This window comes from Myxocyprinus asiaticus, chromosome 17 (assembly GCF_019703515.2).
Source record: "Myxocyprinus asiaticus isolate MX2 ecotype Aquarium Trade chromosome 17, UBuf_Myxa_2, whole genome shotgun sequence".
In the NCBI taxonomy this organism is placed as follows: domain Eukaryota; kingdom Metazoa; phylum Chordata; class Actinopteri; order Cypriniformes; family Catostomidae; genus Myxocyprinus; species Myxocyprinus asiaticus.
In genome coordinates, this window is record NC_059360.1 from 23669323 (window position 1) to 23680888 (window position 11566).

General features: G+C 37.9%; 1 protein-coding gene across 1 annotated transcript; it reads right to left on the reverse strand.

Moving 5' to 3' along the window:
- Window positions 1-9052: 9052 nt before the first annotated feature.
- Window positions 9053-10165, reverse strand: LOC127455129 (prolactin-releasing peptide receptor-like). The gene has a single exon (XM_051722739.1). The coding sequence runs from the start codon at window positions 10163-10165 to the stop codon at window positions 9053-9055; it is 1113 nt and encodes a 370-aa protein (XP_051578699.1).
- Between the last annotated feature and the right edge of the window lie 1401 nt (window positions 10166-11566).

Sequence of the window (11566 nt, forward strand, 5' to 3'; positions counted from 1 at the left end):
GTGAAAACATAGGCCTAACATATGAACATATAGCATACCTCAGGTCTGTATTTCTTCAGTGAAGACAGGGAATGTTAAAAGATATGGAGATCAACCCATTATGCATTTTGAACCACTGTTTAATTAAAGCCAAACAGCCATATATTAACAAAGTTGGCACTAGCAATCTACCACAGCTTATGGTGCAAATGAGCTGGTAGCCTATATGTATGGGAAAGCTCCAGATGCATAATACAGAAAATTTCTGATAAACAGAAAGAAAACTTGGGGTGAAGGGAGAGAGCACTTCAAATGGATCATAATTGATGCCCTTTTGCTGTTGAGCATCTTTGTTGCGAGCCTTGTTCCTTACTCTGTCAGATGCCAATTTAATTTTCATCTTTAAAACCAGCCAGACTCTGTAAAAAGCCCACAAGGGCCTCCTCTGTTTTCTAATTAGCTGTGAATCAGTTTTCCCCTGCACTCAATATTCAGCCCACACTCTGTTTGGAAAAAATATTGAAAGTGAATATTCATCCATGTATGTGTCATTCTAATGAGAAGACCTATTACCAAGCTACCTTAATAAACACAGGTGCATTTAAACGAAAAGTTCACCCAAAAATAAAATTCAGTCATTTCGCATGCAAACCCATTTGCAATTTTTTTCCATGGAACACACACAATTATTTTAAATTCATCTTTAAAAAAAGATGATGCCCCCTTTTATGCAATTTTCAATACATGGGGCCATCAAGGAAAAAAAGCACTATAAAAGCACCACAAAAGTAGTCCAGACAACTCTGCACTGTATTCCAAGTCTGAAGTCATACGATAGGATTATACAGAAATATAGAGTATGAGAACCACTTGAGAACCAATGACATTTTATGATGTTGATGTCCAACCTGCGCCATAGGCTTTATATTTGAAAGCTACAGCAAAGGTAAAAGATAAAGATTATCAGTGTAGAATGACTTTTGAAATCCTCACAAAAATGTATATATAATTTTTTTTGGGGGGGGGGGGGGTAAACTATCCCTTTAAAAAACTTACTACTTATGAAGCATGACTAGAAACTCTGGATATATTACAAAAACACTGAAATGCAAAATGAAGATGAACAAGGAGCCTGAAACATCTGAGTAAACTCTCTCACCTCACAACAACAGATAAATTAAGCCAGTTTTTTAAGTCCCACAGACTGTGCCTCAGTTTTTACACATCCTGACAAAACTAGTGCTGCATGTTGATGTTTTTTCCTTCTTTTTTTGACTGTTCCTTTCGTATTATGTTTTTACATCTAGGTGTATTTTACAGGGTTAAATACACTGCCTGGCCAAAAAAAAAAAAAACATTTGCATACTCTAATATTTCGTTGGAACGCCTTTAGCCTTGATTGCGGCACGCATTTGTCGTGGCATTGTTTTGACAACCTAATGCAACGCCACAACATTTATTTCCGTCCAGAGTTGTACAGATTTTTGGCCGAGATCTTGTATTGATGACGGGAGAGTCAAACCAATCTGTAAAGTCTTCTCCAGCACATCCCAAAGACTTTCAATGGGGTTAAGTTCAGGACTCTGTGGTGGCCAATTCATGTGTGAAAATGATTCCTCATGCTCCCTGAACCAATCTTTCACAATTTGAGCCCAATGAATCTTGGCATTGTCGTCATGGAATATGCCCATGCTGTCAGGGAATAAAAATCTATTGATGGGATAACCTGGTCATTCAGTACATTCAGGTACTCAGCTGACTTCATTTTATTGCCGCATAACGTTGTTGAGCCTAGACCTGACCAACTGAAGCAACCCCAGATCATAACTCTGCCTCCAGAGGCTTAAACAGTGGGCACTACGCATGACGGGTGCATCGCTTCATGCGCTTCCCTTCTTACCCTGATGCACCCATCGCTTTGGTATAGGGTAAATCTTGACTCATCAGACCACATGACCTTTTTCAATTGCTCCACAGTCCAATCTTTATGCTCCCTAGCAGTCGTTTTTTTCCGATTAGCCTCACTAACAAGTGGCTTTCTTGTGGCCACACAGGTGTTTAGTCCCAATCCTGTAAATTCTCGTCACATTGTGCATGTGGAAATGCTTTTACTTTCACTATTAAACGTCGCCGTGAGTTCTACTGTCGATTTTTATGATATGACTTCAAGCGTTTAGTGATCTCTGATCGCAATCATTCAAGATTTTTTTCTGACCACATTTCTTCTGCAAAGCTGACAGTTCACCACTATCCTTCCAGGTTTTAATAATGCAATGGACAGTTCTTAACCCAATTCCAGTGATTTCAGCAATCTCCTTAGTTGTTTTCTTTGCTTGATGCAGGCCAATAATTTGCCCCTTCTGAAACTGTCAGGGTTGTATGTGTTTTGTTCCATGCCATGTTTGTTCCTGTCATGTGATCTTGTCATGTGGTCCCCTGGTCATGTGATTTCATGTTTCCCTCTATGTTCATGTGTCTTGTTTTCATTGGTTTATTTCTAGTTACCGTGTTATCAGTTCTGTCTTGTCATTGGTTAACTTGTTTGTCTTGTTGCCCATGTATTTAAGCCTCATGTTTGCCATTGTCCATTGTCAGGTATCGTTTGAATGCGTATGTTGGGTCAGGGTCAGAGTCCATGTTTTGTATTTGTTCACGTTTATAGTTAGGGTTTTTGGATTTCATGTTTGGAAATAAAACTGCACTTTGGTTCATCACACATCATCGTCTCTTTGTCTGCCTGTTGCCAGCATCGTTACAGAAACACCGTAACATCTTTTTCATGAGCACGGTATACGTCTTCCAACATGGTTGTTTAAGAAATGAGAAGCTACACACTGCATCAGTTAGGGTTTAAAGAATTGTTGCCAGCTGAAACATATTAATCACTGTAGTAATGATCCAATCATAGGCTCTTAATTATCTGTTTATTTAAACCCAAAAAACAACTTTTTTTTTTTTTTGGCCAGGCAGTGTATTTAATTGTACTAACATTTGGTTGGCGCTTGAAACATTTGTGGGATTCTGAGATGTTAAGTGTACATAATTAAGAATGAACATCTTAGTGTTATAAAAGAATGAATGCCATGAATATGTTATGAGACACCTTGCTGAAAGCGATTTAATTTCCTCTTAATTACTCTCTGATATGGCAAACTTCAAACGTGTACTTGGCAGAAGTGTTCTGAAATAATCATTCATATTGTTAATGGGTGGCATTCATTATTCCTTTAGTTTTCAAGGATTCTGAAGATTTAGATGCACTTTGAAAGTGTAAAAAACAAGTACACTGCAAAAGATCATTTTCTTACTTCAAACAAGAAAAAATTACCTAAGAAGCAGAATGTAAAAATATTAAAAAATATTAAAAAAATATAAAAAAATAAAAAAATAAATAAATAATAATGTGTGGGGTTTATCCTTAAAAAAACAAAACAAAAAAAAAAAAAACAATTCCCAATGGGGTAAGACATTTTTCTTTTTTCCCTTTGAAGTTTTTCTTACCCCACAAGCAAATAGTTATTATTAATTGTTATAAGCATAAACATGTGTTAGACTTCTCTGAAATCAAGACATCAAGACAGTTACATTCTCAAGAAACTTAAAATCTTCTTTTAAGAATGTTTAGAAAGTTTTACTGGAAAGCAAGACAATAATCCTCAGTAAGAAAATTATTTTTTGCTGTCTTTACTGCTTGCTTAGTGTGTCATTTCTTGTGTAAAAGTGAAAAATAAGGATTTAGCTGCCAGCATTATTTATCTTGCAAAGAACCTACAGAATAAAGAGGTGTAACAGTGTCATTAAAGATTTTTCTGCGAAACTGTAAACTCAAACAAGCAAATAAACAGGAGACAAGTGCCTGCTGTACACCGCTGATTTTAGTACCAAATGAATGAATGCAAGCTTGAGAGCACTACGGCAAAGAAAACTAAAAATATCTCACTGAGAGATCCTTGAACATGAGATTGCACATGGATCTAACACTTATGCTTCATCTGTTTTCTGATCCATAACAATATGAAAGCAGCCAAGTGAAAAAACAAAAAGGTGGGGGGAAAAAAACAGGAGGTACAGCAGATGAAAGTACTTTCCTAAGTAGAGAGTCTAATAGAGAGTCTACGGCATTTCATGCAGCCTGCATTTTGTGCTATTCTTTTGAAGATGGTGAGCAATAATGACTAAATACTGTGCAGTGTACAAGTATAAACCAAACTTAAACTGAGGATCTTTGGGTGTAAACTAGTCTTTTCATGCTGATCCATGCACAACAAAATAAAAATAGCTGGATTACATTATTATCTGTATTCACTGGCTTTTTTTGCAAGCTTAGTTGCATAAATTAGGAATGACTCTAAATCAGCTATTGATTTATGTGAGGTTGTGAAGTCTGGTGTATGATTTGTACTTTTAAATTGAACGGCATGTGATTTTGTTACAGTAATGTGCATCATGATCATTTTAAATGCAGGATGTCTATCAGCTAATCTGCATTTGGCTCATTTACCGGCCACTGATCCAAAGCTAAATTCTAACAATAATGAATATACAACAGCTTTCATGGAATAATTTACATGAGATTCATTTGTTTATTAATTTGCTTAAATTGTTTTTCTTTGAGATATAGAAATACTTCAGATATTATATAGTTATTTATTATAAATATATGGGGGAGTCTGGGGCTTGTTGTCACACTTTTTACTCCAGTAAATATTACACAGGGTAAGTTTGTTTTTAAAAGTCAATTTCTGTATAGACACATACCTTAAAGTCTTGACTACAAAAAGCTCTTGAGCATTTTCACTGTTATTGTCCAGGAAAAAAGATACAGTTCATTGAACACATTGATCTTTTGCGACAACATGCCCCAGTATGTTGTCACACTATATGGGGTAAATTGTCGCAATTGACCAGGCCAGTAAACTGGTCGTGTAAGTGTCATGTAAACATTGGGGAGAACACGTCCCCCCCATCACCACCACCACCACCATTACCAAAACAAAATCTTCACTTCTTGTTACATCTACACCTGCATTAAACTATAAGAGGCTTTTCAACAACAATTATGGAGCACAAAACGAGTCATGAAACAACAAAAATGGACAAGGTAACATACAAAAATATCAAACCATTGTTTTGGCCAGCAAATATTGTAATTGATAAATTGCAATTATTGCCTCAAGCCACTTTGGAGAAAAATATTGATAAATAAATGTATGACCTTTAAAATACATGAGATAACCTGCTTCAATAAAAATTTAGTTAACCCTTATATTTGACCCTTACCTGAATGTATGCCAGTGTTGTTGTTGTTGTTTCACTTGTTTATCCAACAGTAAATAACAATAATATCATGATATTTAAATGTTAGTTTGGAGAAAATAATTCACACATTTTCTTTCTAATTTAGACATGCCTTTTTTTATTATTTTAATACTGTATGTTCCTTGAGGTTCACTTATAATATTAGTAAAGTTATTTGTAAAAAAAAAAAAAAAAAAAACTGTTGTATATTTGTAAAACATGTTTCACCCTCATTTTGACCCTCTATCATAAGCACTCTGTTTTGGTGCTGCCACTCCTTTAAGACTTGATGGTAAACACCCACTGTTCTGACTGGCACTCTGCTCTTGACTGACCTGCTCTTTTCTTGCCATCTCCCCTGCTCACCGCTACTAGGCGGGGCTATGAAAGTGATTAAAGTAGGCATTGGTGTGTTGTTTTGGAGGTGGTCAGATGCAAATGTCTACGCAGTGTGACATTACAATGTGGAGGAAGTAGAGAACGAGTCATTTTGGCAGCTTGGTTTCAACAAATGCTCTTTTTGCAGTAATGGAGAAGTTTTAAGTACAATGACCTCTTCTATGTCAAACATGATGTGAGGAATTAAAAATGTATTTCTTCATGTCATGACCCCTTTAAGAGTGTTTTGAACTAGTGTTTGAACAACGTACAAAAGCACTGCTAAAGAAAACATGCATTTGTGTATTTTAAATAGATATTGAGATATAACCCTTGTGACAACATCGTGGTCTCCCTTATGTATATATAGTATTCTCAGTATTTTAGTAATCATTGGAGTTTTTATTCTCAAAGAACACACTCAAAATACATAGTGTTCGTGCGAGACCTTTATTGTGTAAAACATAATATGTTTCGTGTATTACAAAGTAGCATTACAGATCTTTCAATAATACTGTAGTGGACACATGAAAAGAGTACTTTAGTTGACAACAGGCTACTGGACATGCATAAATAAAACAGTACATTCTTCATTTCCATACAGTGCCACTACATAAATACATAAGCATAAGCAGAGTGAATAGCACTGCTTTTAATTTATAACACCAGTGTGTAATTCTGCATGACTGTATGTGTCATTTTAGACACATATATTTTTATATATTTTTTAGATAAAATATATAATTTGAAGCAGATAAATGAATTTTCCTTCAGGGGTCAATAACGCATGTTGATCTACACCAATCAGCCACAACATTAAAACCACCTGCCTAATTTTGTGTTGGTCCCCCTTGTGCCACCAAAACAGCGCCAACACGCATCTTAGAATAGCATTCTGAGATGTTATTAATCTCACCACAATTGTACAGAGCGGTTATCTGATTTACCATAGACACTGTCAATTCGAACCAGTCTGGCCATTCTCTGTTGACCTCTCATCAACAAGGCGTTTCTGTCCGCAGAACTGCCACTCACTGGATGTCTTTTGTTTTTGGCACCGTTTAGAGTAAATTCTAGAGACTGTTGTGTGTGAAAATCCCAGGAGATCAGCAGTTACAAAAATACTCAAACCAGCCCATCTGGCACCAACAATCATCCATGCGATTATCTAATCAGCCAATCATGTGGCAGCAGTGCAGTGCATAAAGTCATGCAGATACGGGTCAGGAGCTTCAGTTAATGTTCACATCAACCATCAGAATGGGGAAAAAATGTGATCTCAGTGATTTGGACTGTGGCATGATGGTTTGTGCCAGATGGGCTGGTTTGAGTATTTCTATAACTGCTGATCTCCTGGGATTTTCACACACAACAGTCTCTAGAATTTACTCTGAATGGTGCCAAAAACAAAAAATATCCAGTGAGTGACAGTTCTGCAGATGGAAATGCCTTGTTGATGAGAGAGGTCAACAGAGAATGGCCAGACTGGTTCAAACTGACAAAGTCTACGGTAACTCAGATAACTGCTGTACAATTGTGGTGAGAAGAATAGCATCTCAGGCGCTGTTTTGGCGGCACGAAGGGGACCTACACAATATTAGGCAGGTGGTTTTAATGTTGTGGCTAATTGATGTATATATACTGTATATATACAATATACAGTTGAAGTCAGAAGTTTACATACACTTAGGTTGAAGTCATTAAAATTCATTTTTTAACCACTCCACAGATTTCATATTAGCAAACTATAGTTTTGGCAAGTCTTTTAGGACATCTACTTTGTGCATGACACAAGTAATTTTTTCAACAATTGTTTACAGACAGATTGTTTCACTTTTAATTGACTATATCACAATTCCAGTGGGTCAGAAGTTTACATACATTAAGTTAACTGCACCTGTAAGAAGACTGGAAAATTCCAGAAAATTATGTTAAGGACAATTAACCAATTAGCTTCAGATAGGAGGTGTACTGAAGTGGAGGTGTACCTGTGGATGTATTTTAAGGCCTTCATTCAAACTCAGTGCATCTTTGCTTGACATCATGGGAAAATCTAAAGAAATCAGCCAAGACCTCAGAAAAAATAAATAATTTTTGGACCTCTACAAGTCTGGTTTATCCTTGGGAACAATTTCAAAATGCCACATTCATCTGTACAAACAATAGTATGCAAGTATAAACACCATGGGATCATGCAGCCATCATACCATTCAGGAAGGAGACACATTCTGTCTCCTAGAGATGAATGTAGTTTGGTGCAAAAAGTGCAAATCAATCCCAGAACATCAGCAAAGGGCCTTGTGAAGATGCTGGAGAAACAGGTAGACAAGTATCTATATCCACAGTAAAATGAGACCTATATCGACATAACCTGAAAGGCTGCTCAGCAAGGAAGAAGCCACTGCTCCAAAACCACCATAAATATGCCAGACTACAGTTCGCAAGTGCACATGGGGACAAAGATCTTAAGTTTTGGAGAAATGTCCTCTGGTCTAATGAAACAAAAACTGAACTGTTTGGCCATAATGACCATTGTTATGTTTGGAGGAAAAAGGATGAGGCTTGCAAGCCGAAGAACGCCATCCCAACCGTGAAGAATGGGGATGGCAGCATCATATTGTGGGGGTGCTTTGCTGCAGGAGGGACTGGTGCACTTTACAAAATAGATGGCATCATGAGGAAGTAAATTTATGTGGATATATTGAAGCAACATCTCAAGACATCAGCCATGAAGTTAAAGCTTGGTCGCAAATGGGTCTTCCAAATGGACAATGACCCCAAGCATACCTCCAAAGTTATGGCAAAATGGACAACAAAGTCAAGGTGTTGGAGTGGCCATCACAAAGCCCTGACCTCAATCCGATAGAAAATTTGTGGGCAGAACTGACAAAGCACGTCCGAGCAAGGAGGCCTACAAACATGACTCAGTTACACCAGTTCTGTCTGGAGGAATAGGTCAAAACTCCTGCAACTTATTGTGAGAAGCTTGTGGAAGGCTACCCAAAACGGTTGACCAAAGTTAAACAATTTAAAGGCAATGATACCAAATACTAACAAAGTGTATGTAAACTTCTGACCCACTGGGAATGTGATGAAAGAAATAAAAGCTGAAATAAATCATTCTCTCTACTATTATTCTGACATTCCATATTCTTAAAATAAAGTAGTGATCCTAACTGACCTAAGCAGGGAATGTTTTCTACGATTAAATGTCAGGAATTGTGAAAAATGGAGATTAAATGTATTTGGCTAAGGTGTATGTAATCTTCTGACTTCATATGTATATAGCTTTGAGTCAGTAGTTAAAGAAATCAGCGATGATACATAATTTGCTTTCAGTCGGTTCAATTCTAAAACATATAGAGGAAACATCTGTATTTCATAGAAGAGAGAGGATTCAGTCTTGTGAAATCTTGCTAATGGCCATGGGGATGTCAACAAGAGTACTAGAGGTGTGCATGCGGAGTGTTCGACTGGAGGTTGTGAGGCTGCCATGAGCACAATGATGTCTTCTCTGAAATGTGTTGTGGCACAGATAGGACAGGAACTTGTTGTGAAGAGAGGCATAAATGAAGGGGTTGTAGCAAGCCGAGCTCATGGCTAACAAGTGGCACGACACCTGGATCACATTGACGTGATTCTTCCTCAAGACTGCAAAATCAGGGTCGAGGTCTCGAATCAGGTTGACTACCTGCAAGGGGAGCCAAGCGAAAGCGAAAGAAAGAACTGACACCAGCAGGAGACGAAACGTCTTGTGTCTCTTGCGCCCCCACTTTTCCTGGTTGGAAGGCATGGCGGCCATGAGCCGAGGTGTTGCTCTGTGCTGTAGGTGGCAGGAGATGGCACAGTAGGATATGGAAACTGCAGCTAGAGGAACAAAATAAGAGAGGAGTAGAAAGAAACAAGAATATATTAGACGACTGAGCTCCTGTCCATGCCAGAACTCCTCACAAACAAACATTTGATGACCCGTTGCACTCAGATCCAGATACACTGTGTGCAGAGCAGTGGGAATGGACATTGCCAAAGCACAGAGCCATATGCTGACCACCAACCACACACAGAATGAACGACCCCCACGGCGCCGAATCGGGAAGGCGACCACTACATACCGGTCCACTGCAATGGCAGTTAGAGAGAGAACTGCCGCGAACACAGTTGCAGTTTGCATAAGGGTAACAAAATGGCACATGAACTGGCCGAAAACCCAACCGCGCTCATCAAAGGCATAAAACGCAGTCAAAGGAACGCAGAACAGGCACATCACTAGGTCGACCAGGGCTAGGTTTCCAATAAGGAAGTTTGTGGTGCTGTGAAGTTTCTTGTTTATTCCAATGAGGATGAGAAGGAGGAGATTTCCAAAGCATGCCACCAGAACTAGCACGGCATAAAGAGGGATGAAAATTGGTTTCAGGTCCATCAGGAGTTGAAGGCCACTGAATGAGGAGGCTGATGCATCTAGGGTTGCATTTCTCCAGGATTCGTTATGGAGATAATCCATGTTCGTCATGGTGTGGTGACTTCAATCTGGCACCTGTTTGAAACAAATAGACACGAAGTAGTTAAGTAGTTCACCCAAAAATAAAAATGTTGTCAACATTTCTCAACCTTGTGTTTTTAGGCAAAATGACAGCCTTAATCACCATTCACTTCCATTGTATGGAAAAAATATTCAATGAAAGTGAATGGTGACTGAGACTAACATATAACCTAACATCTCCTTTTGTGTTCCAAAGAAGAAAGAAAGTCATACTGGTTTGGAACACATGAGGGTGAAAAATTATGACAGAATTATTATTATTTTTTATTTATTTATTTATTTTGGATGATCTATCTCTTTAAGTCCTAAAACTCATTTTACTGATTTGGCCATTAAGTTAGTAGGTAATGTCTGGATAAAAGCGTCAGATTTTATCTGCATATGCTTTTATCCTCAGTGAAATACAGTGCATGTATTGTAGGAACAGTCCCCCTGTAGCAACTTCAGTAACTTTAAATTGTGTCCTTTGTGATACCAACACCAGGCTTCCCTGGCCCATATTGGATGTCCACTTAAATTATTTGTGTGTGATGAAATGTGGAGAGGTCATACGCTCTGTGTCTGTTTAACAGAAACGCCGCTCCTAATCTTCAAAAGGAAAGCTTGCATTTCAAAAGAATCTGCACCTTCTATAAAGAGATAAACAAATACATTTTAATGTGAAACATAGCATGTAAATCTTCTCTTTAATCTGTAATCCTGTTCATGTTTCATATATTTAATTCTCTGTCTTTACTTACCTACTGTATGTGAAAGGATGTACAAAACACTTCTTCAAATAATTCCATGTAAGGGCGTGTTGTTATTTTTGACTTTGCAATGGTCTTTGCTGGATTTTAAGCAAGAGATAACAGTAGACCTGTAAGTCTTTCTTCATTTTTTTAAAGCCACTCTGCATTAGGTTTTCCAAGGAAAAACTTTTTTGAGATTAAATTCCATGAACAGCCTCTTGCACCTACTTAAGAATTGGTCTCCTTGAAATTGGCTAAGATTACTTTGGCAGACATTTTGCCTTCTGTCTAGGCTGCTGTTTGGGCACCTTTGCATAATGTGAAAGTCTGGGAAGTCAGTTTATCACTCTCAGATTAAGAGTTGCTCACCCTAAATGATGAATGGAATAGGGGAAGAGATACACCAGAACACTATAATGATCAAACCGAAGATTCTGTTTGCTGTCTTTCACCTTTACATTAAGTGGACTAGTGACAGACTGATCTCACAGTGAATTCGGAAACAGTAGGTTGACTTTTCTTGAGCTAAACTGTCTTCGCTTACCGAAATTTTAATACTGCCACCAGTGGTCAGTAGCGGTTTTAACCACCACGCAAACTACACAATTGCGTGGGGCCCCAACCCAGTAGGAAAGCTCTG